At 47.0% G+C, this 21981-nt stretch overlaps 2 protein-coding genes across 2 annotated transcripts; one reads left to right on the top strand and one right to left on the bottom strand.

Annotated features, from left to right (window-relative positions):
• The first annotated feature begins 931 nt into the window (after window positions 1–931).
• Window positions 932–10873, top strand: LOC136471536 (meiotic recombination protein DMC1 homolog B-like). The gene is made up of 14 exons (XM_066469274.1): window positions 932–1018; window positions 1116–1234; window positions 1950–2041; window positions 2208–2279; window positions 2378–2416; window positions 2626–2680; window positions 2759–2804; window positions 3375–3420; window positions 3579–3640; window positions 3741–3807; window positions 3906–3998; window positions 4079–4147; window positions 4250–4328; window positions 10180–10873. The coding sequence occupies exons 2-14, from the start codon at window positions 1135–1137 to the stop codon at window positions 10422–10424; spliced, it is 1065 nt and encodes a 354-aa protein (XP_066325371.1). The 5' UTR covers window positions 932–1018; window positions 1116–1134; the 3' UTR covers window positions 10425–10873.
• A 1826-nt stretch (window positions 10874–12699) lies between these two features.
• Window positions 12700–19852, bottom strand: LOC136476140 (phosphoenolpyruvate carboxylase 1). The gene is made up of 10 exons (XM_066473858.1): window positions 19556–19852; window positions 19079–19470; window positions 18860–18944; window positions 17149–17371; window positions 16768–16871; window positions 16591–16678; window positions 15421–15575; window positions 14337–15335; window positions 13460–13846; window positions 12700–13280 (listed from the first exon to the last, which is right to left on the bottom strand). The coding sequence occupies exons 1-10, from the start codon at window positions 19709–19711 to the stop codon at window positions 12987–12989; spliced, it is 2883 nt and encodes a 960-aa protein (XP_066329955.1). The 5' UTR covers window positions 19712–19852; the 3' UTR covers window positions 12700–12986.
• Window positions 19853–21981: the final 2129 nt, after the last annotated feature.

The following is a 21981-nucleotide window of genomic DNA, read 5'->3' as shown; positions in this document are numbered from 1 at the left end:
TGCTACGCTGCTGGTGTTGTGCTGCTAGTGCTGACGGACTGCTGCTGCTGGTGTCGCGTCGCAGATCTGACAGATGGCTGCTACTGGTGTCGCGTCATGGTGCACTGCTGCTGGTATCATGTCATGGTGCACTGCTGCTGTACTGTAGATCGGACGGATGTAGATAAACCGAGCAAGGATCCGGTGAACTAAAATTCATATGTTTTTTTGTTGCTAAAACACATGTGTGTTGTATAGCATTCCTGTTCATATTTTTCAAACTCGCAATAGGTGCACGTAGTAGTCACCTATTTAAGTTGACTGAATCTGCTGTCAATTTTCTCATACGGGACAAATCCTTTATTGCACTAACACTTAGAATTTATTTGATTTAATAAGGTTAAGCTAAATCCAATTAAATAAATCCAACAAAAATGTCTATTTCATTATTATTGGCACGAACACCACACGAGCATAATAAATTGTACATTTTGTTGTAAGATCTGTGCTATCAATTTTAAATTGAATAAAAACTGTGCAAGACTAAGGAACGTGAGACGAAAAACAAAGCAAAACCAAGCGAGATTTTTTGTTTTTTTTTTTAATAGAGGGGGTAAAGATACGTGTGTCAACATATGGTATTGCATCATGGCTGGTCGTGTGCGAACGGGAGAAGCAGAAGAAACCACTTGCAAAGTAAAAGCGCAAAGCTCAATGGACTGCTGGCGTGTTGTATCCTCTGGGCCGCAAAGTCGGACCATCCCATGGATGACGGCCACGGCGACGGCGACTTCTCTGGGTGAACTCGGACCCATCAACCCATTCGTAGCCCAGCCCAACAATAAACCGAGCCTGATCCGTTCGAGAGCGAGAAGGCCCAGTTAGCCAGCCTTCAAGTACCCCACAGCGGCACACGAGACACCCACTGGCCACTTCTCTCTTCCCACCAGTCTCTCCTCTCGCCTCCGCTTGCCCCCTCCTCCAAGCCCCACCCCACGAGCGAGCTCGCGGCCACCGCCTCCTCCTCCTCCTGCCGCAGGTACGCGCCGACGCTCCTCCCCCTTCCTCTCGCCGCCGCTCGCGTCTCCCGCACTCGCGCTTAACTCCTCCGCCGTCTCCCGATCGCGCTACCGCAGGCAGTCGCAGCAGCGACACATGGCGCCGTCCAGGCACGCGGACGAGGGCGGGCAGCTCCAGCTCATGGACGCCGACAGGGTCGAGGACGAGGAGGAGTGCTTCGAGTCCATCGACAAGCGTACGTCGCGCCCTCTCCCCTCCCGTCTCTTCGCCTCCCGCATTACTTGTTGCGCTTCCGCGCGCGCGCCTTCCTACCACCCTGATCGATGCTGCATGCAGTCGCCTTCCATGGCGGGGCGGATCGCTTCCGCCTTCTGCCGTTTCGCTTTTGGGTTCGGAAATCCCTGTCGGAGTTGGGGCGATTTGCGCTTGGTGTCGGCATTTGTTTGTTTTTGTTGGGTGCCCGGAGTTGGGGTTTTGCGTTCCTTCTAGCTCCCCCTCGAGTGTTTTGGGAAGTAGTGTTGCATCGTGGCGTGAGTTCGTGAGGTTCTATTATTCCCCACGTTTGATCGAAATCCTGCTACTAGTTCGTTTTAATCAGTGTGTGCTACCGTTGCTTCTGCGTAGATTAATCTAAATTTGGCTTTAATCTGAGTTCACGAGCTCATTCCGCCAAAACGATGAACATAATCCAGTGGGATTCGAAATTAGCTCGTTCTATCCTTGGACTTTTGTGCGAATACTCTTAGCTTTTTTTCTAGCAAATTATTACGAAGGCCATTTTGGTGCACTCAGGGTTTTAGGCTTGGGCTCAGATAGTCAGATTTTGTTGCGGAACAAGATTCATGTTGTGTTGTATTCCCATTTGTGTCGTCCAACGCTATTAATTTGACTTCTCAGCATATATAATAAATGCGTTCAATAATCTGTGTGTATGCATCTGTTTGGCACAGTGATTTCTCAGGGGATAAATGCAGGAGACGTGAAGAAGCTGCAGGATGCAGGGATTTACACTTGCAATGGCCTAATGATGCATACTAAGAAGGTTCTGAACTTTGCATCCCAATACCCAAATCTTTGTTTTGTCTGTCTGAATATTTGTTGCACAGTGCTTAAATCGATATCTTGTTTGTGGCACTTGCATGCTTGCTTTCATTTGTTCAATATTCTGCACATATTGCTGTTGTTCTAATTTATGGATTGTCTTGCAGAACCTTACAGGAATCAAAGGTTTATCCGAAGCAAAAGTTGATAAGATCTGCGAGGCAGCTGAAAAACTTCTGGTCTGATCCTTTAAGTTGGTTTTGCTTACTAAACTTACATGCAATCAGTTATGTATGATATGGTATCTTTAAATTCTCTTCTTGTTTGTTTGTCACAGAACCAGGGCTTCATGACAGGAACTGATCTCCTTCTTAAGGTAAGAAAATTACATTTAAGCTACTAATTGGTGTATGGTTTCCCAGTTTGGTGTGTCTGATGAGTGATAACCAATGCTCGACTGCTTGTAATATGTAAACTAACTGACAAAGGTTGATTAGTTATTGGTATGGTTGAGCACTTTTAATTACTTCTCTTATGTGTTGTCCTTTAAGGCTGTTTGATTTATTTTGACTTATTCTGAAGCAGAAGTCTGTTGTTCGGATTACAACTGGGAGCCAGGCACTTGATGAGCTGCTTGGCCGTAATATATCTGAAATATGTTGTGTGATCAGTCGTGCCATTACATTAGTCTAATATATGGACATGTTTAAATTTGAAGGAGGGATTGAAACACTTTGCATCACAGAGGCATTCGGGGAGTTCCGGTATGTTGATGTTCTTGTTCCTGTTGTTTCTTTTTCTCTGAAGTTCTGCTGCAGGAGCCATATTATGTGTAGAGTTGATATTTATGATATGGGGCCACACTTGTACTAAATGTATTTAGGCCTAGCTTAGTTATGTATTAGTGTATATTGGTTGATGGTACAACCTTTCCAACCCTCTTGTAACACCTTTTTCTGTTGTCTCACCTTCCAGAGTTTCCAATCATGCTTTTGCTTTGCTAACTTCACATTAATACAGTTTCTCACCATTTTCTTGATGTGAAGTGATTCGTTAATGACAATGAAATTGAGTTGGGTCTCTTTTTTCCTAAAGGGAACAGTATATGAAACAATTCTTTGTTGTATTCTATTGCTGGGACTGGGAGCAATTTGTCATTGTATGGAACACACAATCACGCATAAACCTCTTACATGCAAATGAAAGAAACCTCTTAAGTATTTACTGAGAATAGTCGCAGTGAATGTTGACTTATGATGCGCTTTTGTAACTATATTTCTGAGTTCAGTTCTAGTTTTTAAGTTTGAAATATATGTCATCTGGTTGTCTTGCAGGTCAGGGAAGACCCAGTTGACTCATACTCTATGTGTCTCCACTCAGGTTCATCCCCTGTATCAAATTTTGTAGATAGCACGTAGACCATGGAACTGTAGAAGCAATAGAATTTGAGGAAACATAGAAACAACAGAACTAATAGAATTTGAGGAAACATAGAAGCAACAGAACTACTCTCTTATTTCTGATTGATGAAAATGCAGCTTCCAATCCACATGCATGGGGGGAATGGGAAGGTTGCCTACATTGACACTGAGGGAACATTGTATCTTTGGAATTTCATGAGTAATTTGTCAAGCTTATTCTCTCAAGAGTTTATATTTATTCCTATCATCTCCAAATTGTTTCCTTAATGAAGTTTTCAGCCGACCTGAACGCATTGTGCCAATTGCTGAGAGATTTGGGATGGATGCCAATGCTGTTCTTGACAATGTATGAATTCCATGCATTTAACATTTCTCGTTTCTTATCCCATTTCATGTCTAAATAGACCAAATTGGTTGTTTAATTTTACGCATGTTCCTGGTTAGATCATATATGCTCGTGCATACACCTATGAGCACCAGTACAACTTGCTCCTGGGCCTTGCTGCCATGATGGCTGAAGAACCTTTCAGGCTTCTGGTAGGCATGAAACTGTAAATTGCATTAGTTTTGATACTCACAGTTGTGCTCATGTGGTATTTCGATCGTCCTGGAAACAGATTGTGGATTCTGTGATTGCACTATTTCGTGTTGATTTCAGTGGAAGGGGTGAACTTGCAGAGCATCAGGTATTCTCGTCAATTCATTTCGATGGCAGTTGGCACCTCGTAAAAATGTTGAAGGGTGCTGTTTTATCTGCTTGTTCATGTGTATCTGCTGTGAAATTGCAGCAAAAGCTAGCACAGATGCTGTCCCGACTTACCAAGATTGCTGAGGAGTTCAATGTTGCAGTGTACATCACCAACCAAGGTGGGATTTGCTATTTAGCCCTATATATGTTAGTCGCTGAATTCTTACTCTTGGTAGTAGTAGAATTCTTACTCTCATCGAGAGAGGATGACACTAGGAGTTGGGGTAATTTTCTGGTTTATTTCCAAATGCCATACCAACCTGAGGGGTTGGGGGTACATATTTATAGGCTGCTAGCTAGCCAAGCATATGCCAAGATGCTAGTCTAAGATGCTGTCCTAGATGCTAAGATGCTATCCTCTAAGATGTTGTCCTCTAGTCTAAGATGCTGTCCTAAAAACAGACCATGCAGCCACAAGGACCATGTGACCAGCATAGCCCCACAAAGACCAGCACACACATGAGACTTATCCCATCATTCTCCCCCTAAGTCTTGTGCGTCGTCCTGTGGAAAAGTTGAACCATCCCAGTCCTAGAGCAGAGCTCAAGGAACTTGATCCTCCCAAGGGGCTTGGTGAGCAGGTCTGCAAGCTGGTCCTTGGTGTTGATGTAGCTCGCCTTGATGCTCCCTTCCTCCAAACAGCCTCGGATGAAGTGGTACCTCACCCCTGCGTTCATGGAACACAGGGTTCTTTGTCAGGGTCAGAGCGGACTTGCTGTCCACCCTGAGCTCCACCGCTCTAGTGTCTCTGCTGAGGAGATCACCGAGCAGTCGAGTGAGCCAGAGCGCCTGAGTCGAAGCGGTGGAGGCCGCTATGTACTCGGCCTCGCAGCTGGACAGGGCCACCACCTGCTGCTTGACCGACTGCCAGCTAACGAGGCACTTGCCGAGAAAGAAGAGGATCCCGCTCGTGCTCTTGCTGGTGTCGATGTCGCCAGCGTGGTCGCTATCGCTGTACCCGACAAAGTGTGCTGCCCCAGGGCACCTAGGGTAGTAGAGGCCGTGATCGAGAGTCCCCGCAACGTAGCAGATGATCCTCTTCACAGCCTGCTTGTGCTCCGTCGTCGGTCGCTGCATGAACCGACTAACGTAGCCGACGGAGAATACCAAGTCCGGCCGTGTGTGGGCGAGGTAGCGAAGGCTCCCCACAAGACGCCGGTACTGCGTAGCGTCCACCTCCTCCGTCGTGCTGTCACGGCTCAGCTTCAGCCTCTCCTCCATCGGAGTGAGAGCTAGGTTGCAGTCAGTGAGCCTAGCTAGCTCAACGACGCGCTTGGCGTAGGCGGTCTGTCGAAGCGTGATCCCGGAGTCATCCTGGTGCACCTCGATTCCCAGGTAGAAGGAGAGAGGCCCCAGGTCACTCATCTGGAAGGTGGCCTTCATCTCTTCCTTGAATGCCGCCACCTCCGCATCCTTGGTGCCGGTGATCACCAAGTCGTCGACGTAGACACCCACCAGGAGAGCATTTCCTCCACTGCCCCGTCGGTAGATGGCCGCCTCGTGCGGGCTTTGCTCGAAGCCCATCCCCTTTAGCGTGGAATCCAACTTGGCATTCCACGCCCTCGGTGCCTGCCGCAAGCCATAGAGGGCCTTGCGCAGGCGGAGCATCTTGCCCTCCTTGTCGAGGATCGCAAATCCCGGCGGCTGGTGCACGTAGACCTCCTCCTTCAAGTCGCCGTTAAGGAACGCCGACTTGACGTCCATGTGATGAACACGCCAGCCCTCCTGGGCAGCTAGCGCAAGGAGGAGTCGCACGGACTCCATCCGTGCCACGGGAGCAAAGGCATCGTCGAAGTCGACCCCCTCCTGCTGCACGAAACCTCGTGCCACCAAGCGAGCCTTGTGCTTGACGATGGTGTCGGCTTCATCCCTCTTCAGCTTGTACACCCACTTAAGGGTGATCGCGCGTTGACCACGAGGAAGGTCAGAAGCTCCCAGGTGCAGTTCTTCTCAACTGCATCCATCTCCAACTACATCGCGGCGCACCATGCCGCGTGTTTCTCGGCCTCAGCAAACGACCGAGGCTCGCCGTCGTCACACGCAAGGTGCAACTACGCCTCTAGGTCGTGAGGCACCGGTCCCAGCACCGGCTGGTCACCGAGAAGGTTCTCCATCGTACGGTACCGCAACGGTTCGCCGTCGTGGTACGCGTCGATGCGCTCCTCGTCGTGAGAGAGCGGAGTAGCGAGCTCAATCGGGTTGTGCTCGACACGAGCTGGTGTTGGAGTAGACGTGCCCGAAGAGGTGTCTGCCGATGCTAGAGTGCATGTCGGTGCCGGCTGTGGTGGAGCCGGCGAAGGACTCATCGCAGCCGAGGTCCTGGCTAGAGAGCGTGGTGCTGTCGGAGTAGCAGGCGCCGGGGTCGGTGGAGGCTCGGGGACTGGGGTAGACGTGCTCGCCGAAGAAGAGCTGCCTACTCCCCCAGCTCCCTCGAAGTGGACGTACTCGACAGTGAAGTCATCGTACGTCGGAGCCGAGCCGTCGTCCACCGCCTTGTCCCACGCCCATCCTCGCCCTTCGTCGAACACAACGTCGCGCGCCGTGCGCACACGTTGTGTCTTCGGGTCGAGGATGCGGTAGGCCTTTGAGCCCTCCGCATAGCCGATGAACACTCTCGGAGTGCTCCTATCGTCGAGCTTGCTGATGTGGCCAAGCTCCTTGGCGAACACGAGGCAGCCGAAGACCCGCAAGTGAGAGACCGCCGGCTTGCGCCCATGCCAAGCCTCGTACGGCGTCCTGCCGTCGAGCGCCTTGGTAGGCGAGCGGTTGAGGATGTAGACGGCCGCCACCACCGCCTCTCCCTATAAGACAGCCGGCATCCCCCTCTGCTTGAGAAGGGCCCGAGCCATCCCCACAGCCGCCTGGTTGCGCCGCTCGATGACGCCGTTCTGCTGCGGGCTGTACGGCGCGGAGTAGTGGCGCTGAATGCCCTCATCAGCGCAGTACGACGCAAATTCAGCCGCCGTGAATTCGCCGCCATTGTCGGTGCGCAGCACGCGTAGCTTGCGGCCGCACTCCGCCTCCGCAGCAGCCTACGAGCGCCTGATGGCGTCCGCAGCCTCTCCCTTGCTGCCGAGGACTATCACCCACATGTAGCGGGAGAGGTCGTCGATGAGCAGCAGGAAGTAGCGTTGTCCTCCCGATGTGGCCGGTGTCACCGAGCCACACAAGTCCCCGTGCACAAGCTCGAGCCTCTCCTTGGCTCGAAAGCTCGCCCGCTGGGGAAAGAGGAGTCGCCTCTGCTTCGTCAACACGCAAACGTCGCAGAGCTGCTCCGCATGGTCGAGGCACGACAGGCCTCGCACCATCTCCGTGGCACTGAGCCGCTTCAGGGCCTCGAAGTGAAGGTGCCCGAAGTGCTCGTGCCACTGCCACGCCTCGTCATCCCGACGAGCAGCGAGACAGAGGGGTTGTGCCACCTGCACGTTAAGGATGTAGAGTCGATTTGCGCTTCTGGATACCTTGACAAGAAGGCGACGACGGCGATCCCAAATTCTCATGACTCCATCCTCAACCACCATGCGTGAACCGTTCTCATCCAGCTGTCCCAAGCTGATGATGGAGTTCCTCAACGCGGGGATGTAGTAGACTCCGGTGAGCAGTCTGTGCTCACCAGACACGGCGGTGAAGATGACGGAGCCGACGCCCTTCATCTCCACGCCGGAGGCATCCCCAAACTTGACGGAGCCTCGGACGCTAGAGTCAAGCTCGGTGAAGAACTCTCGTCGACCGGTCATGTGATGGGTGGCGCCGGTGTCGAGGCACCACCCGTTAGTCTTGTCGTTGCCGGAGCCGTCATCGAGGAGGGCGTGTGCTTTTGGCTCGTCAAGGTGGAGGAGAGCCGCTGCGGCCAGTGCCGCTGGAGGTAGCTCGATGCTTGCATGTGCCATGAACAGAGCCGGCTCCTCCTCCTCCGCCTATGCGACGTGGGCCTGGCCACGTCGTGGCTGTCGACAGTCCTTGGTCCAATGGCCAAGCTGGCCGCAGTTGCGGCAGGCGTCGTCTCGTGCCGGCTTGTGCCTGTCGGCAGCGCCGCCCTAGGCGCCTCCGCTTGCATCACCCTCGGCATGTCCTCGCGCCCTGGCCTAGGCGTCTCTGCACGCCTTGCGCGGCTTGCCACGTTTGCGGCCGCCTGTCGCGGAAGAAGGCTCCCCGTCTTCCGGTCACCTTGGCTGGCAAGCCACTGCTCCCGAGTGAGAAGGAGCTTCCCGCCAGTGGTGATGGGCCCCGAGAGGAACTGTGGCTCATCGATGTCGACGACCTTGAGGCGACCTATCGCCTCCTCGATCGACATCGTGGAGAGATCCAGCAGAGACTCGATCGAGCGAGCTATCTGCTTGTACTTCTCGGGGACGCAGCGGAAGAGCTTTTCGACAACTCTCTCCTCGCCGTAGGTGTCATCGCCGAACTGCACCATCTTCTACAACAGAGTGTTGAGACAGAGAGCGAAGTCATCAACGTCCTCACCTGGCTTGAAGGCCAGGTTCTCCCACTCCTTGCGAAGTGCATGCAGTGTGGACTTGCGGGCTCGGTCGCTGCCGATGCGTGCCGCAGCGATGGCGTCCCAAGCCTCCTTGGCAGTCCGCTTGTTGGTATGCGAGAACTGCATCTCGGGCGGGACTGCAGCGATGAGGGCATCCAGCGCCCGTCGATCTAGGTCGTAGTCGACGTCGCCGTACCGGACTGCCTCCCACATGTGCCGCACCTGGAGCTTTACCCTCATCACCGCAGCCCACTCGACGTAGTTGGTCTTGGTGAGGGTAGGCCACCCACCGTCGAGGCCGACGTCCCTGACGACAGCCTGGAGCCCGTGGTAACCACGGTACCGATCCGGGGAGGGAGAGCCACGCTGCCTGTGAAGGTCGCACTCTCCATTGACCCGTCCACCACCGTCGCCGTGCGCGCCTCCTCCAGGAGCGCCACCGCCGTGCGCGCCTCCTCCAGGAGCGCCGCCGCCGTGCGCGCCTCCTCCAGGAGCGCCACCGGCGTGTCCGCGCCTGTCGGGGCTGCCGCCGCGCTCGTGGGCGTGCGCGGCTGCCCACTACGCCGCCCGCGCTCGTCCTGCCTCCCTCCCTAGCAACTCGAGGTCCGCGTCGGCGCTGTCGTCAGCAAAAACGGAGCTGCTGATGCTGCCGCGCAGGGCCTCGACCTCTGCTGTCGCCGCACGCGCTGCATCCGCCGCCGCCGCCGCTTCCGCCTCCGCTCTGGCTGCTGCCAGCTCCGCCGCTGCCAGCCTTGACGCCCTTGCCGCCGCTCGCTCGCATTCCTCTGCCGTGGCAAGTTCGGCCTCCTGCCGACGCCGCGTGCTCGAGGCGACCGAGCGCTGAGACTGCCCTGCGGACATGATGCGCTACCGGGGGGCTGCTGCGTAGGGAGAGGGCTGCTGCAGATGAGCTGCTGCTCGTCTGCGCAGAGGGAGAGGAGTGAGGAGGAACGGCCGGAGCTGCTGCTACTCCTAGCTAGGGCTGTTGTGCGGCTGGGAAAGGAGATGAGCAGGAGATGCTCAGGCTACAGGATAGTACGGCTCTGATACCAGTTGTTAGTCGCTGAATTCTTACTCTTGGTAGTAGTAGAATTCTTACTCTCATCGAAAGAGGATGACACTAGGAGTTGGGGCAATTTTCTGGTTTATTTCCAAATGCCATACCAACCTGAGGGGTTAGGGGTACATATTTATAGACTGCTAGCCAGCCAAGCATATGTCAAGATGCTAGTCTAAGATGTTAGTCTAAGATGCTGTCCTAGATGCTAAGATGTTGTCCTCTAGTCTAAGATGCTATCCTCTAAGATGCTGTCATCTAGTCTAAGATGCTATCCTAAAAACAGACCATGCAGCCACAAGGACCATGTGACCAGCACAGCCCCACAAAGACCAGCCCACACATGAGACTTATCCCATCAATATATCTATTCCAAGAGTTTACAGATGAATGAATTTCAATTTCTAAGCTTTTCCTTTTTGTGCTCCAGTGATTGCTGATCCAGGTGGTGGTATGTTCATAACTGATCCAAAGAAACCAGCAGGCGGCCATGTGTTGGCGCATGCTGCCACCATCAGATTGATGCTGAGGAAAGGCAAAGGCGAGCAACGTGTCTGCAAGATCTTCGATGCCCCTAACCTTCCTGAAGGAGAAGCTATATACTTTTGCTTCGATGGTCCATGTTTACTGCTTGTGCTAATGATCACCTTACTTTCACAGCTCGCTAAAATTTAGCTAAATTGCCTTGCTTACATAGCAAACTCTAGTGATAGCGAACCTTACCTGCTAACTGCCATGACTGAATGTTTCAGATGATACTCCTACAAATTATCAGTGTGATACATGTAACTTGTTTCCCTTGACCAACAGCACGTTTTCCAGGTTACATCAGGTGGAATCATGGACGCAAAAGACTGATTCGGTTTCCAGCCAGAGTGCTCCTGTCCAAATATGGTTCATGTTTCTTCAGTAAAGTTCATAGCATACATGGGTATACATACCTCGAGAAAAGTTACAGCAGTGTAACTCTGTTTTATCTTTGACATAGAAAAAGTAGGCAAGACTCTATGTTGCTTAGGCCTTCCATTAGGTTCTTTTTGCCACGGAATTTGAGATGGAACCAGTTGTACATGTTTTCTTGGCTTCCCAAAAGACTTCTAGGCAGACCAGAGACCATCTATTGTTAGTTGTTCATGCATGCCAATCTACATGCTTAATACTCCATGCTTGCCTGAATGGCACCGTGTTTCTTTCTTGTTAGTGGTTCATGCATGCCCATGTACATGCTTAATACTCCATACTTGCCTAAATTGCGCTGTGCTTCTTTCTTGTTAGTTTTGGTTTTACATTGAAGGAAAAGTAAAGATATTCTCTCAGATCAACTCTTGGAACAGATGACAAAGCTACTGCTGCTAATCTGTGTCTAGGTCGATCCGATTCCGAGCAGAGCAAGTCCAAATACTTCAGCCGGTTTCTCTTTCGTTTGAGAGGGGTTCCTGTCTTGTTGCTCCGGTTCTTCTTTAGCTGAAGCGCTTTCTTTTCTCTTTTGAGTAGTGCTTGTATCAACGTTGTTTTATTTTCTCTCGTCTAATAAAAATCGTGGCAAATCTCTTACCGTCCTTTCAAAAAAATATTGCTTTCCAGTTCTGGACTCGCTGCTCCCTCTGACACGGGCATGCTTCCAGAGAAAACTGGAAAAAAAAAAGTGAGTGAAGAAAAGAAAAAAAAAACATGAGAAAAAAGGGAAAATTCAGAGAAAAATACAGAAAAGAAGAAAAATAAAGGGAAATGGCCGGAAAAAAAAATACTGGATGTCCCGACTTTGGTAGGTGGGTTTTCCTTTTTGTTTTTTCCGTCAGTTCCCGCCCGTTTTTTTTACGTCAGATCGGGCGTTTTTTTTGTCCGTTTTTCCTTTTTTATCCGTGCTACCTTTTTTCTGCTTTTTCGTCCTTTTTCCCCAGTTTTTTTTTCGATTTTCCTGCTCCCCCTCACGCATCCCATCCTCCTTTTTTTTTGGTCAGAGGTGGAGAAAATCGTATCGAAGAAGAGAATAATAAAGACAAAATAGAAACATGAAATTCTAATGTAAAGATAGGGAACTAAACTCATTGCCGTAGCTTTATGATGAAGATTTTATTGTGTTCGTGAGTTTAGTGTACAAATCATTCTATTCGAGTGTTTGTCTGCCGTTGGGCATACCTAAAAACCAAACAAATTAAACTACTAAAAGATAATCAAGCATTTTTTTTGCCTATATACATGTGTCATACCATCTCCAACAACGATTAAAGTGCGGAGAACAGGGAGAGTTAGGTTTAGGCCCTTTTAGTAGGGTTTCTTTTAGCTCTGGCTCATCTAGAGCAGCCAGAGCTGGTGAAGCCAAAATACTGGCTTTACTAGCTCATAGTTAATTTAAAGAGGAGAGAAAAATAGCTCCTTGCTACAATGCAAAATATTCTTATAAGCTGGAGCTATTTTGTAAGGAAAAGCAGGGTTTTAGTCATTTCATGCAAGGTAAGTAGAAGAGATGCACATAAAAACAATTTGAGTTTTGTTTGTCTGGTCTCCACTTATGAGTACGAAAACAAATGCTTTATATACATCTCAAAATATGAACTATATTTTTCAAAATAAAGTATTATTTTAAATAAAGTACACAAAGCAACGTGTATAAACTTGTCGATATCGAGAATTAGGAGTAATCAAGTTTAGAGATAAGGTTGGTTCACATGAATTTTCTTTTTGCCAAGTTTATCTATGTAATATTAAAGTGTTTGTTTTTCTGGTTATTCGCTTTCTCCTATGTCCGTATGAATTCTACGCGGTGGAGTCTGAAAGACTGAATTAAACGAATTAAAGTGCATAACGTAATTACTTGTATATATAAATCTCCGAACCACCCGTGCCCGCATGAGTTTGAGCAACGGGCGTCCAAGCACGTTGTGGAGCCTAAAGGTAGTCATATAGAGACCCATTCCCACAATTAATTGAAATATCATAAAATAAAACTCGGAACCGCAAGTCATCCAGATGACTACGCAACAAGCTTTTCGTTTCAATGCAACGGAAGCATATTTGCTAGTTATTAGATAAACAAAAAACATAGTTCCGTAATTTATTTTGCATCAGGCTTCAACAGCCAATAAGCTCCCCTTGGCATCTACATCAAGCACGCAAGAGAGAGGCTGACATAAAAAAAAAAACCTCCAGAACACACTGGCGCCGGCGAACTAGCTTACAGGCTACACATATCGTCCACCATCTCATCTCATGGGAGACGGGTAGGAGGATCTTGGCCTAGCCGGTGTTCTGCATGCCGGCAGCGATGCCCTTCATGGTCAGGATCAGTGTGTCCTCCAGGCCTGGCGCATACTCGCTCTGCTGGTTCAGTTGCACCAGCTCCGCTGGCTGACTCTCGTCGGTGAACTCCTTGGACAGGGGCGGCTGCGGGCTCACCTGGAAGCTCGGGTCACGTATCCGCTTCAGGGTGTAGGCCTGGCACACGTTCAGAGTGGTGATGTAGGACTCACGCAGCCGCAGACGCTGCTTCAGGTAAGGATCGCCTTCAAGGACGTCCTTGTGACCAGCAACCTGCAGCGAAATCGCAACAGTTAAAATCATAATGCAATTAGACTCGTGAAATTTCAGAATTTTAGACAGCCACATAAAACTTGGCACTTTGAGTGCCGCTAATTGGCAACAAAATACAAAAATAGCTGAAATGCAAGCAAAACCAAATCTGTGGAGTGTGAGCTATTAGAGCACTTTACCTGAAGGAGTAGCTCTTTTGTCTCCTCATAGTTCTTCCTCAGTTGCTCACCGAAGGATTGCAAATCATCAGCCACTAGCAATTTGTCATATACAGCTGCAATTCCCGGGTCTCCCTTGGCGAAAACCATCTCAAGCAAATCAAGGGTGACCCTGAAGAATGGCCACTCATTGTACATTTCTTTCAGTACATGGATGTTCCTGATGTCCTTCTGCATGATGTGCTTGATCGCTGCGCCAAATCCAAGCCAAACAGGCAGATGGAACCTTGTTTGTGTCCAAGCAAAGATCCATGGAATTGCACGGAGCGATTCTATTCCCCCACTAGGCTTCCTCTTTGACGGACGGCTGCCAATATTCATCCTACCATATTCAGTCTCAGGCGTAGCCTGAAAGAATATAAGATCGAGTTAGTTCGCATACTCACCCACCGACTTCTAGAACCAGTTTAATAGCAGCCCACTGAATCATCATGCAGTGAGACAGGATGCTTAATAAGTATAAAAAATATTTAAAGTCCTTATTGGTCAATGCATACAGTTCAGTGCATTCAATTGTATGACACCAATGCCTTGGTAAAAATGGTATCCTACCTAGAAACGAGAGCATTTGTCTTAGTTTTTTTTTTCTCAAATTGGCCTGAGTCCACTTAAGAGTGTTCTAGCAAGTTTCAGTTAAAAAGGATTTGCAGAAAACTACATATGTTCAGATTTTCTAAAGAACCAAATAAAAGGTTGACAAAAGGCAGTATTGCTTTAAGTGCACTCTTTTGAGGGTACAGATTAGGGTCTTTTAGCAGATTTGAAACAAGTCAACATCATGCTTGAGCAAGTGCAAAGTGTTATGCTTGTAAGAATACTGGATACAGTTAAAACCTACCGATCTGAAGTATTCAACGAAGCGTGGTTCTTGGAAGACAATTGATCGATATTCTTTAGTTGCTACAACAGCCATTTCATCCATCAGAGCACGCCATTCTGGCTTGGGGGAAATTGGAGGATGCATGCCATGCTCAAGAGTAGCTGCAGTGTAGCGTTGCAAAGTTCTAAAGCACAAGAGCTCCTCTCCAAAGGAGTGCTCAATAACTTCGCCTTGAACTGTTACACGAAGCGATCCATGTATCGTGTCTGGTGGCTGAGATAATATGGCCAGATGAGTGGGACCACCTCCTCTGCCAACTGTTCCACCTCTTCCATGAAACATTGTCAACTTCACTCCATAATGCTTTGCCACCTTGATGAGCTCTTCTTGTGCTTTATACATTTGCCATGCTGCAGAGAGACGCCCGGCATCTTTGCCAGAGTCTGAATATCCAATCATGACCTCCTGCTTGCCATTAATCCTATTCATGTACCAGTCAATTGAAAAGAGTCGTGCTACAGCTGCTGGAGCTGCTTCAAGGTCTGCAAGTTTCTCAAAGAGTGGAACAACTCTCAGTGGCTGTTTTACATGGCACTCACGCTGCAAAAGCTCGACCGCAAGCACATCAGATGGGGCAGTTGCCATCGAGATGATATACGCGCCAAAGCAATCTGCTGGAAGCTCTGCAAGGACATGAAATGTGCCTAAAACATCAGCAGTCTCTTCAGTCTGAGGAAGATCAGAACCAAACAATGGACGTTTGCCCCTCAGTTCAGACAACAGCCAATCCTGGCGTTTCTCCTCAGACCATTCAGCATAGGAGCCAATTCCAAGATGTTTCGTTATTGAATCAAGGACATCGGTGTGCCGATCAGATTCCTGCCTGATGTCAAGCTTCACAAGGGCAAGCCCAAAAGTTGATACTTGACGCAAAAAATCAAGAAGACTTCCGTCAGCTATAGGTTTGTCACCACAAGCACATAATGATCTATAACAGAGCTCAAGAGGTTCCAAAAACTGCAACATAGAAGGTGGTAATTAGATTACTATAAGTATGATGGCTGCAGTCACTAGTATGTATATCACAAAAAAAAGAGCAAACCTGTTCAACGTTAGTAAAAGTTGCCTCCTCTGGAATCTCAGAAATTCCAGATGACAATAGGTGACGAGAACGTTCACGTGTGTAGTACAATTTATCCCTGACATCACCAAGTATGACACGATATGGTTCATTTGGAGGAACTTGCTTCCAGAATTCTGCGAGCAACAAAGCAACAACGCTCAATTAGTAATATAAACCTTTGAACAAATGCAGTAAGCCTCTTTGCAGGGAAAAATGTAATAAATCATCCACTCTACAAGAGAATGTAGGGTGTAGCATCCAAGTTGCTGATTAGGGCTCTGTTTGGTATTGTGGTGGTGGCTCTAATAAGACACTTAGTTCTAATTTTGGATGTTACTAGTTTGAAAATCTATTTGAATCTGTAACAGTAAAAATCCTGCAGATTAGACTCCAAGCACAGAGCCTCATAACACAACCACCACAAGCACACCATAAAGGAGTAACCAAACTGAGGGCACAAATATTGAGATTATACTGGTCAACATAGTGATGCATCCATGTTAAGAGTAGGACAGAAAAAATATATTCAAGTCTATTGAAGAACTATAGTACAATAGATTAATGATTCAAATGAAAGAGGTTTGCAGCCTCCAGAACATATTTCGAAGCTCCTCTCACCTAGCTTTGCTACGTAGGATGTATTAAATTGAAATTATTTTCTACAGACTCAATTTTAGCTGCTTTGACCTAACATATGCAGTTTCTAAAATAGCTGATGAGTTCAAGCTTGACTGTGTATCCAAACCATATATAAATTATAAATGGCAATTAGCATGCACACTTTTCTCGAATTAGTATGCATACTTTTTGTAGTGCATATGCACTAATGCATATTAAGTGCAAGTAGAGTGTTCGGGAATTCAAAAGGTATACAGAACCAAGATGTGGTTAGCCATTATACATAATCCTACGGTGAACCATAGACAATAAGAATAAAAATACAAAAATGGCATACTTAAAAGGTTATTATCCGCACAGGCACAGTAATGGCATCCTTCAGAGTTAATTGTGTGTACAGTTTTCAGATCAGAACTCTCATTTAAGTGAATAACTTCACATGGCCAAAGCAGAAAAAAAGCAAGAATAATAAGCAAATCAACAGATATGCAGTTTAATCCAAATTCCCTTGTTAGATTACAGCTCTGTTACCTATATAGTGCTTTGCAGCTTTTCTTGAAGAACGATGTAGTTCATCTGCACGGATCCGAAGTTCATCACTGCATCGCCACATAGAGAGCTAGAATAGAATATTGTGTTTTAGCACCAGGGAACAAACAATGTCGCAGCTCTTAACATGTAAGGGAAGAACTTTTTATATTGCAGTACCTCAAACATTAGATCTTCGATCTGAGAGAAGTACAAGTTAGCAGCCATCATTCTTGCCAACAAGCATACATCACGTGTAACCTCTGGTGTTACTCTTGGATTTCCTACAAAAACAATACATCATGGAAGTTTTAGCTTTTCTTTCTACAGTTGGTCAGCAAAACAACAAAAAGGTTCTACCCAAAATATTTCGAACTGTAATGTTTTGAGTGCAAAAAGGAATCTTAATAGCCAATATCAACAACTTTCTGTTACACATGCGACCAGAGTCTGGAGCATTTTAGAACTACTCAGACTGTTTCTTTTGTACAAAAACTCTTCAACGGAGTATTGTATTTTTCAGACAAATATATACAGTGGCATATGAAAACAAGAAGTTACCATCACGATCACCACCCATCCAGGAAGAGAACTGAATGAGAGGAGCATTGTAAGGGAGACGTTCATTGATCCCAATATTTTTTAGAGCAGTGTCAATACGGCGCAAGAATTTTGGTACACCCTTCCATATCGTTTCATGGAAGTAACTCATTCCAGCACGCATTTCATCTTGGGGAGTGGGAGGGGTTCTGCGGATTTCATCAGTTCTGAAAGCGGCTTGAATCTGTGAAGGGTGTCAAACAACAAATCAGCAAAACATATGTTTCACCGCAATTGACTGAAAATGAATGCATGACTATAACTTTTTATGTCATCAAACTGCACTGTCGAAAGCATTTTATTCAGTTATTCTGTGAAGAAAGACTATAACATCAGATAATCGAACTGCAGTGTCAACAAAAAAAAATCTGCAGTAATATAGAATCAACTGTAGCATAGTAACTACCTTTTTTGTGCACATTTGACAGTTTTTTGTCCTTTCACCTTGTCTGCTTGTCATGCGCAAGCATACAAGAGTTCAACAGAATAACATTTTTAAAGAGAAAAATGATGGTACAACCAAGGTGGAGTTTCATTGGAAGCATCTAATAGGGTCCACAATATAACCTCAAAAACAAGTTACAATAAAAACTAAAAAATAATGTGCTCTTCACCAGATTAATTTCAAAAAGTTTGGTGCCCACTTCTGATAACAGTAATTTGTGTGTGCTTAAGAGTTAGTTTAATTGAAGGTTAGTTATTTCCAAAAGTTTGACAGCTACTTCTGATAACAATAACCTTGAGGGTAACAACAATGACTAGTATAATTTCACACACAGGAAACCTTTGTTGTGCCACAGCACACCCAGAGAACCTTCCAACTTTCTCAGATAACTAGCCTTCTGTCAGTGCTATTATCAACTAATCTCCATTGGCCCATTGGGTATATTTTCTTGGTTCTTTCTCAAGGAAGAAATTGCCCCTATTGTACATACTTTACTGCTTTCTTCCTATCACCTTGTCCTATTCAAGTTATTAGATATCCAATAAACTACTATTAAAAGAATGGTGTATAGACAATAGAGATAGCATTCTAGACAAATGATTTGCTAGGGTCTCGTAGAGCATCTCCATCAGTTCCCCAATAATCTTTACCCAATATACATGTATTGGGGTAGCCCAATATCATCTTTTGTCAATATTGGGGGAGTTGTTGCAGCAGTACCCCAATATATCTCCCCAATACTGGAAGGTGGGTCCCACAGGAGTGTAAGAGAAAATATGGCTAAAAAGTGGTAGTTAGGATGGTCCCTATGGTATTGAGAGAGTTGTATCTCCCCAGGGAGATGAGGGAAATATTGGTGGCCACCAAAAAAAAAGGGAGAGGTATTGGGGAACTGCTGGAGCAAGAAAAAAGCATAGCTGTCCCCAATATGACAGTTTTATGGGGATTGGGGGAGCTAACTTGTCTTTCAGGAGTGGGGCAAAGTTCTAATAACAGTAATGTGGAGGTGCCTATGCTCTAGATCCACCGTTGAAAAAACGTGAGCCCCTGGCACCATCAAGGAAAAAAGGGCCTAGAGATGATAAGCTAAATAATGAGCACCTGTTTTTCAACTAAAAAAGTTAACCGCAAGGTTGTGGTGGACGCTTAATCTGCACTAAAACCTCACGAGTGACTTTTTTTATCAAAACTTTGTTCAGCTCAAGTGGTGAAGTCGAGATATTTTACCTCCCTCTGAAGTGCCTCATCAAGCTCCTGCTTGTCGTCAGCAGTGATGTCCTTGGCATAGAGCTGCCTCAGGCAGTTACGGATCCTAAATAACAAAATCAAATCAACACCAGGGGAGCATTCAGCATTTGCTTCAACACGCATGAGCCATGAGGAGAACCAAAGGACTTCAATCAAAGCAACCACAGTAACGCTACGACTACGATCGTCCTCACCCACCTGCCGTGCTTCTGGAGAAGAGACCTCCTCACGGACTGCGTGGGGTGGGCGGTGAAGACGAGGTCGACGGTCTGGTTCTTGAGCGCGTCGAAGACCTCCTCCCGCGACTTGCCGAGCTGCGAGACGAGGCGCTTGAGCGTCTCCTCGATGTCCGACTCGGTGGGCGCGGAGGCCTCGTCGGCGAAGTCCCCACGCTTGAGCTTGATCCGGCGGCGCTGCGCGACCTGCACTTCCTCGGCGAGGTTGGCGAGGTTGAGCATGTGCGAGAAGGAACTGGCGACGACGATGGAGTCCCCCGGCGGCAGGCTGGTGAGCTTGCTCCCGAGCTCGCCGAGCCTCGCCTCATCCCGGTCGTTCTCGTACTCAGCCGAGAGCTCGTAGCACTCCTGCACCTGCGCACGCGAAGAGACGCCACCTGATCAGCACAGATCTGGGGGATGAGGAGAAGGAGTGGGTATTGATGCGATCGGGGCGTACGAATTCGCGCAGGTGGGGGCCGTGCAGGTCCTGGAGGATGTCAAGGAAGCGGTCGACGAGGAGGGCGTCGTACTCGACGAGCTTGTCGTCCTCGGAGACCTTCCCGGGGGCCAGCAGCCGCAGCTGCGCGTCGATCGACTGGTGCCGCTCCGGCATCGCGGCGGCAGCGAATCCGAACGGATCAAAATTCCCGCCCGGCGGGACAGACGATTTCCTCCCGCCCGCGAGCCCGCAGCGGGCGGGCGTGAGAAGTGGAGAGTGGTGGCGGCGGCGGCGGCGGCGGAGATTTGGGGGGGCGGGGGGCGGGGGGCGGGGGGCGGCGGAGGCGATGGGGGTGGGAGTTTGGAGTGTGCGTGCCTATTTGTACAGGGGGGGACGGGAGCCCGGGGGCGATGGTGATCGTGTGTGGTGGGACCCGTTTGGAGAATTTTATGTTCCTCAACTGTGCGTCTCCCTCATGGTCATGACTCATCATGCCAAGTACAAGTACTTTTGCAGATTGGTCCCTGTGGACTTGGGGATTATTTGTAGTTATATAGGTTTCTAAGACTAAAAATTTGCGTGTCTATTTATGGAATTCTCCGTAGTCCATGAACCTTTTCCTTTGGAATGAGAACTCCTTCAACTTAAACAGAACTTGTGCGACCCTTCCCTTTTAAAGTAATAAGGGATTTAAAATCTATGAATATATCTCTATATTGTATTATATTAGATACCATTTAGCCTTGTTTGGAGGTAGTCGGATTCAAATTAATCCACATGTGTTAGGGTGGATTGGAATGAAATTTAGTTCAAGTTACACTCCAATCCACCCGACACAATTGTGGTGAATCTGATGACATCGCAACAAGCTAGTTTTTCGGTTTACTTTCCATCCATTGCATCACCGGAATACTTTAATTAGGAATGCTAGAAAATCAGTGCCCATGTGAGGCGTGATGTGTGCATATTGTCTCATGTCAAATCAAAAAAAAAGTCAGCATTGTGATGCAATATACTTGCGGCCCGTTTGGATGTGAGAATCGGGTTCATTTCTCACATGAATCACTAGAAAAACAGCTCCAAACGGTGTTATGTCTGGATCCAAAACGTTTTAGTACCGTGTTTTCTTCAGCAAAATTAGAAATCGGAACACGGTTGTTTCACATAGAGTTGTTTCGAATTCCTTGATGCACTTATAAGCTACCGATTTTATTTTTTCAGTTGTAATCTTTTTTATTGCAACAAATTCAAATGGGTTATAATTAAATCATTCTTTGTCCACAAAAGGTTTAGATTTTTTTGAACCATATTTTTATTTATATGATTTTAAAATATATATATTCTTCATATGAATATGAATCAGAATCCAGCCTACTAACCAAATGATATCACAAAGTACTTCTGATTCATCACATGAGAAGATAGTCTAGATCCGAAATATTTCGAAGAGAACCTAGATCCATACTAAATGCACCCTTAATCAATCAGGACATAGGTAAGATCTCCAATATGCCACTTTGATGAATCATATCTATAAAAACATTCTATTCAAAAAAATATTTATCAAAATATGCTATCTTAAACAATAGTCGCTCCATTCTACATCATACTTGTTCATAGTCTTGGAAGAAAATGCTGTGTGATACTTGTCGACCGAGACTCCCAAGAATGTAGTTATTGTAATATTCTCACTCCCACCCATAATTAAATGCTCCAATATAAGAGATATGGCTATATAGCTACATTCAATAGGGCTTTAGATGGTCATTTACTCATTTTTCATTTTCTTGAAAATCAGTACTTGCTTCTTTTTGTACATAGTGTGTTATGGATGATTATTATAGACCAGAGGTAATAGAAAAGGGATTATATCTATTATTGATGGTCAAAGCAAAGAAAAAGGCTTGGCCAATAACCACCGTCCAACTTTTGCGTGATGTTCTATTTATGTAATTTCAAGGAAAGTCATGCAAAAGTCATGACTGTGTTGAGAAATTAAAGGAAAAATGAATATTACGACATGCTTGGTCAATTTCATCTTCTCGTTCTCCTGGTTTGATGACTTCATAAATCAAGATAAAGTCATGAAAATGTCATTTGATGATGAGATAGAGAAAAATGGTCATGGGTTATACTTGGACATTTTGCTTTTCTCTTCTCTTGATTTGCATAACTTTATTTGCTTTAAAATTTGAGGAGCTAATAGTATAATAGAATGAGTGGTTGACTAGTGGTGTATGGACAGCTTTAAATCGTTTCTCAAAGAACTTTGCTAATGGAGTTACGGAACTCTAGCCCATGAATTTATTATCAAGAATACTTTAATTTATGCAGGTAAGAGTTAATCAGAGGCTCACGCATCGTAATTAGCAACAAAATTATAAGTTTTTTTTGTCTATGTGGTAATGTAATCATCGTACTATTGGTTTCTTTTTTGAAACTAA

Source organism: Miscanthus floridulus, chromosome 8 (genome assembly GCF_019320115.1).
Source record: "Miscanthus floridulus cultivar M001 chromosome 8, ASM1932011v1, whole genome shotgun sequence".
Lineage (NCBI taxonomy): Eukaryota > Viridiplantae > Streptophyta > Magnoliopsida > Poales > Poaceae > Miscanthus > Miscanthus floridulus.
Note: the sequence above shows the minus strand (reverse complement) of the source record. Positions and strands in the feature narration are given on the sequence as shown.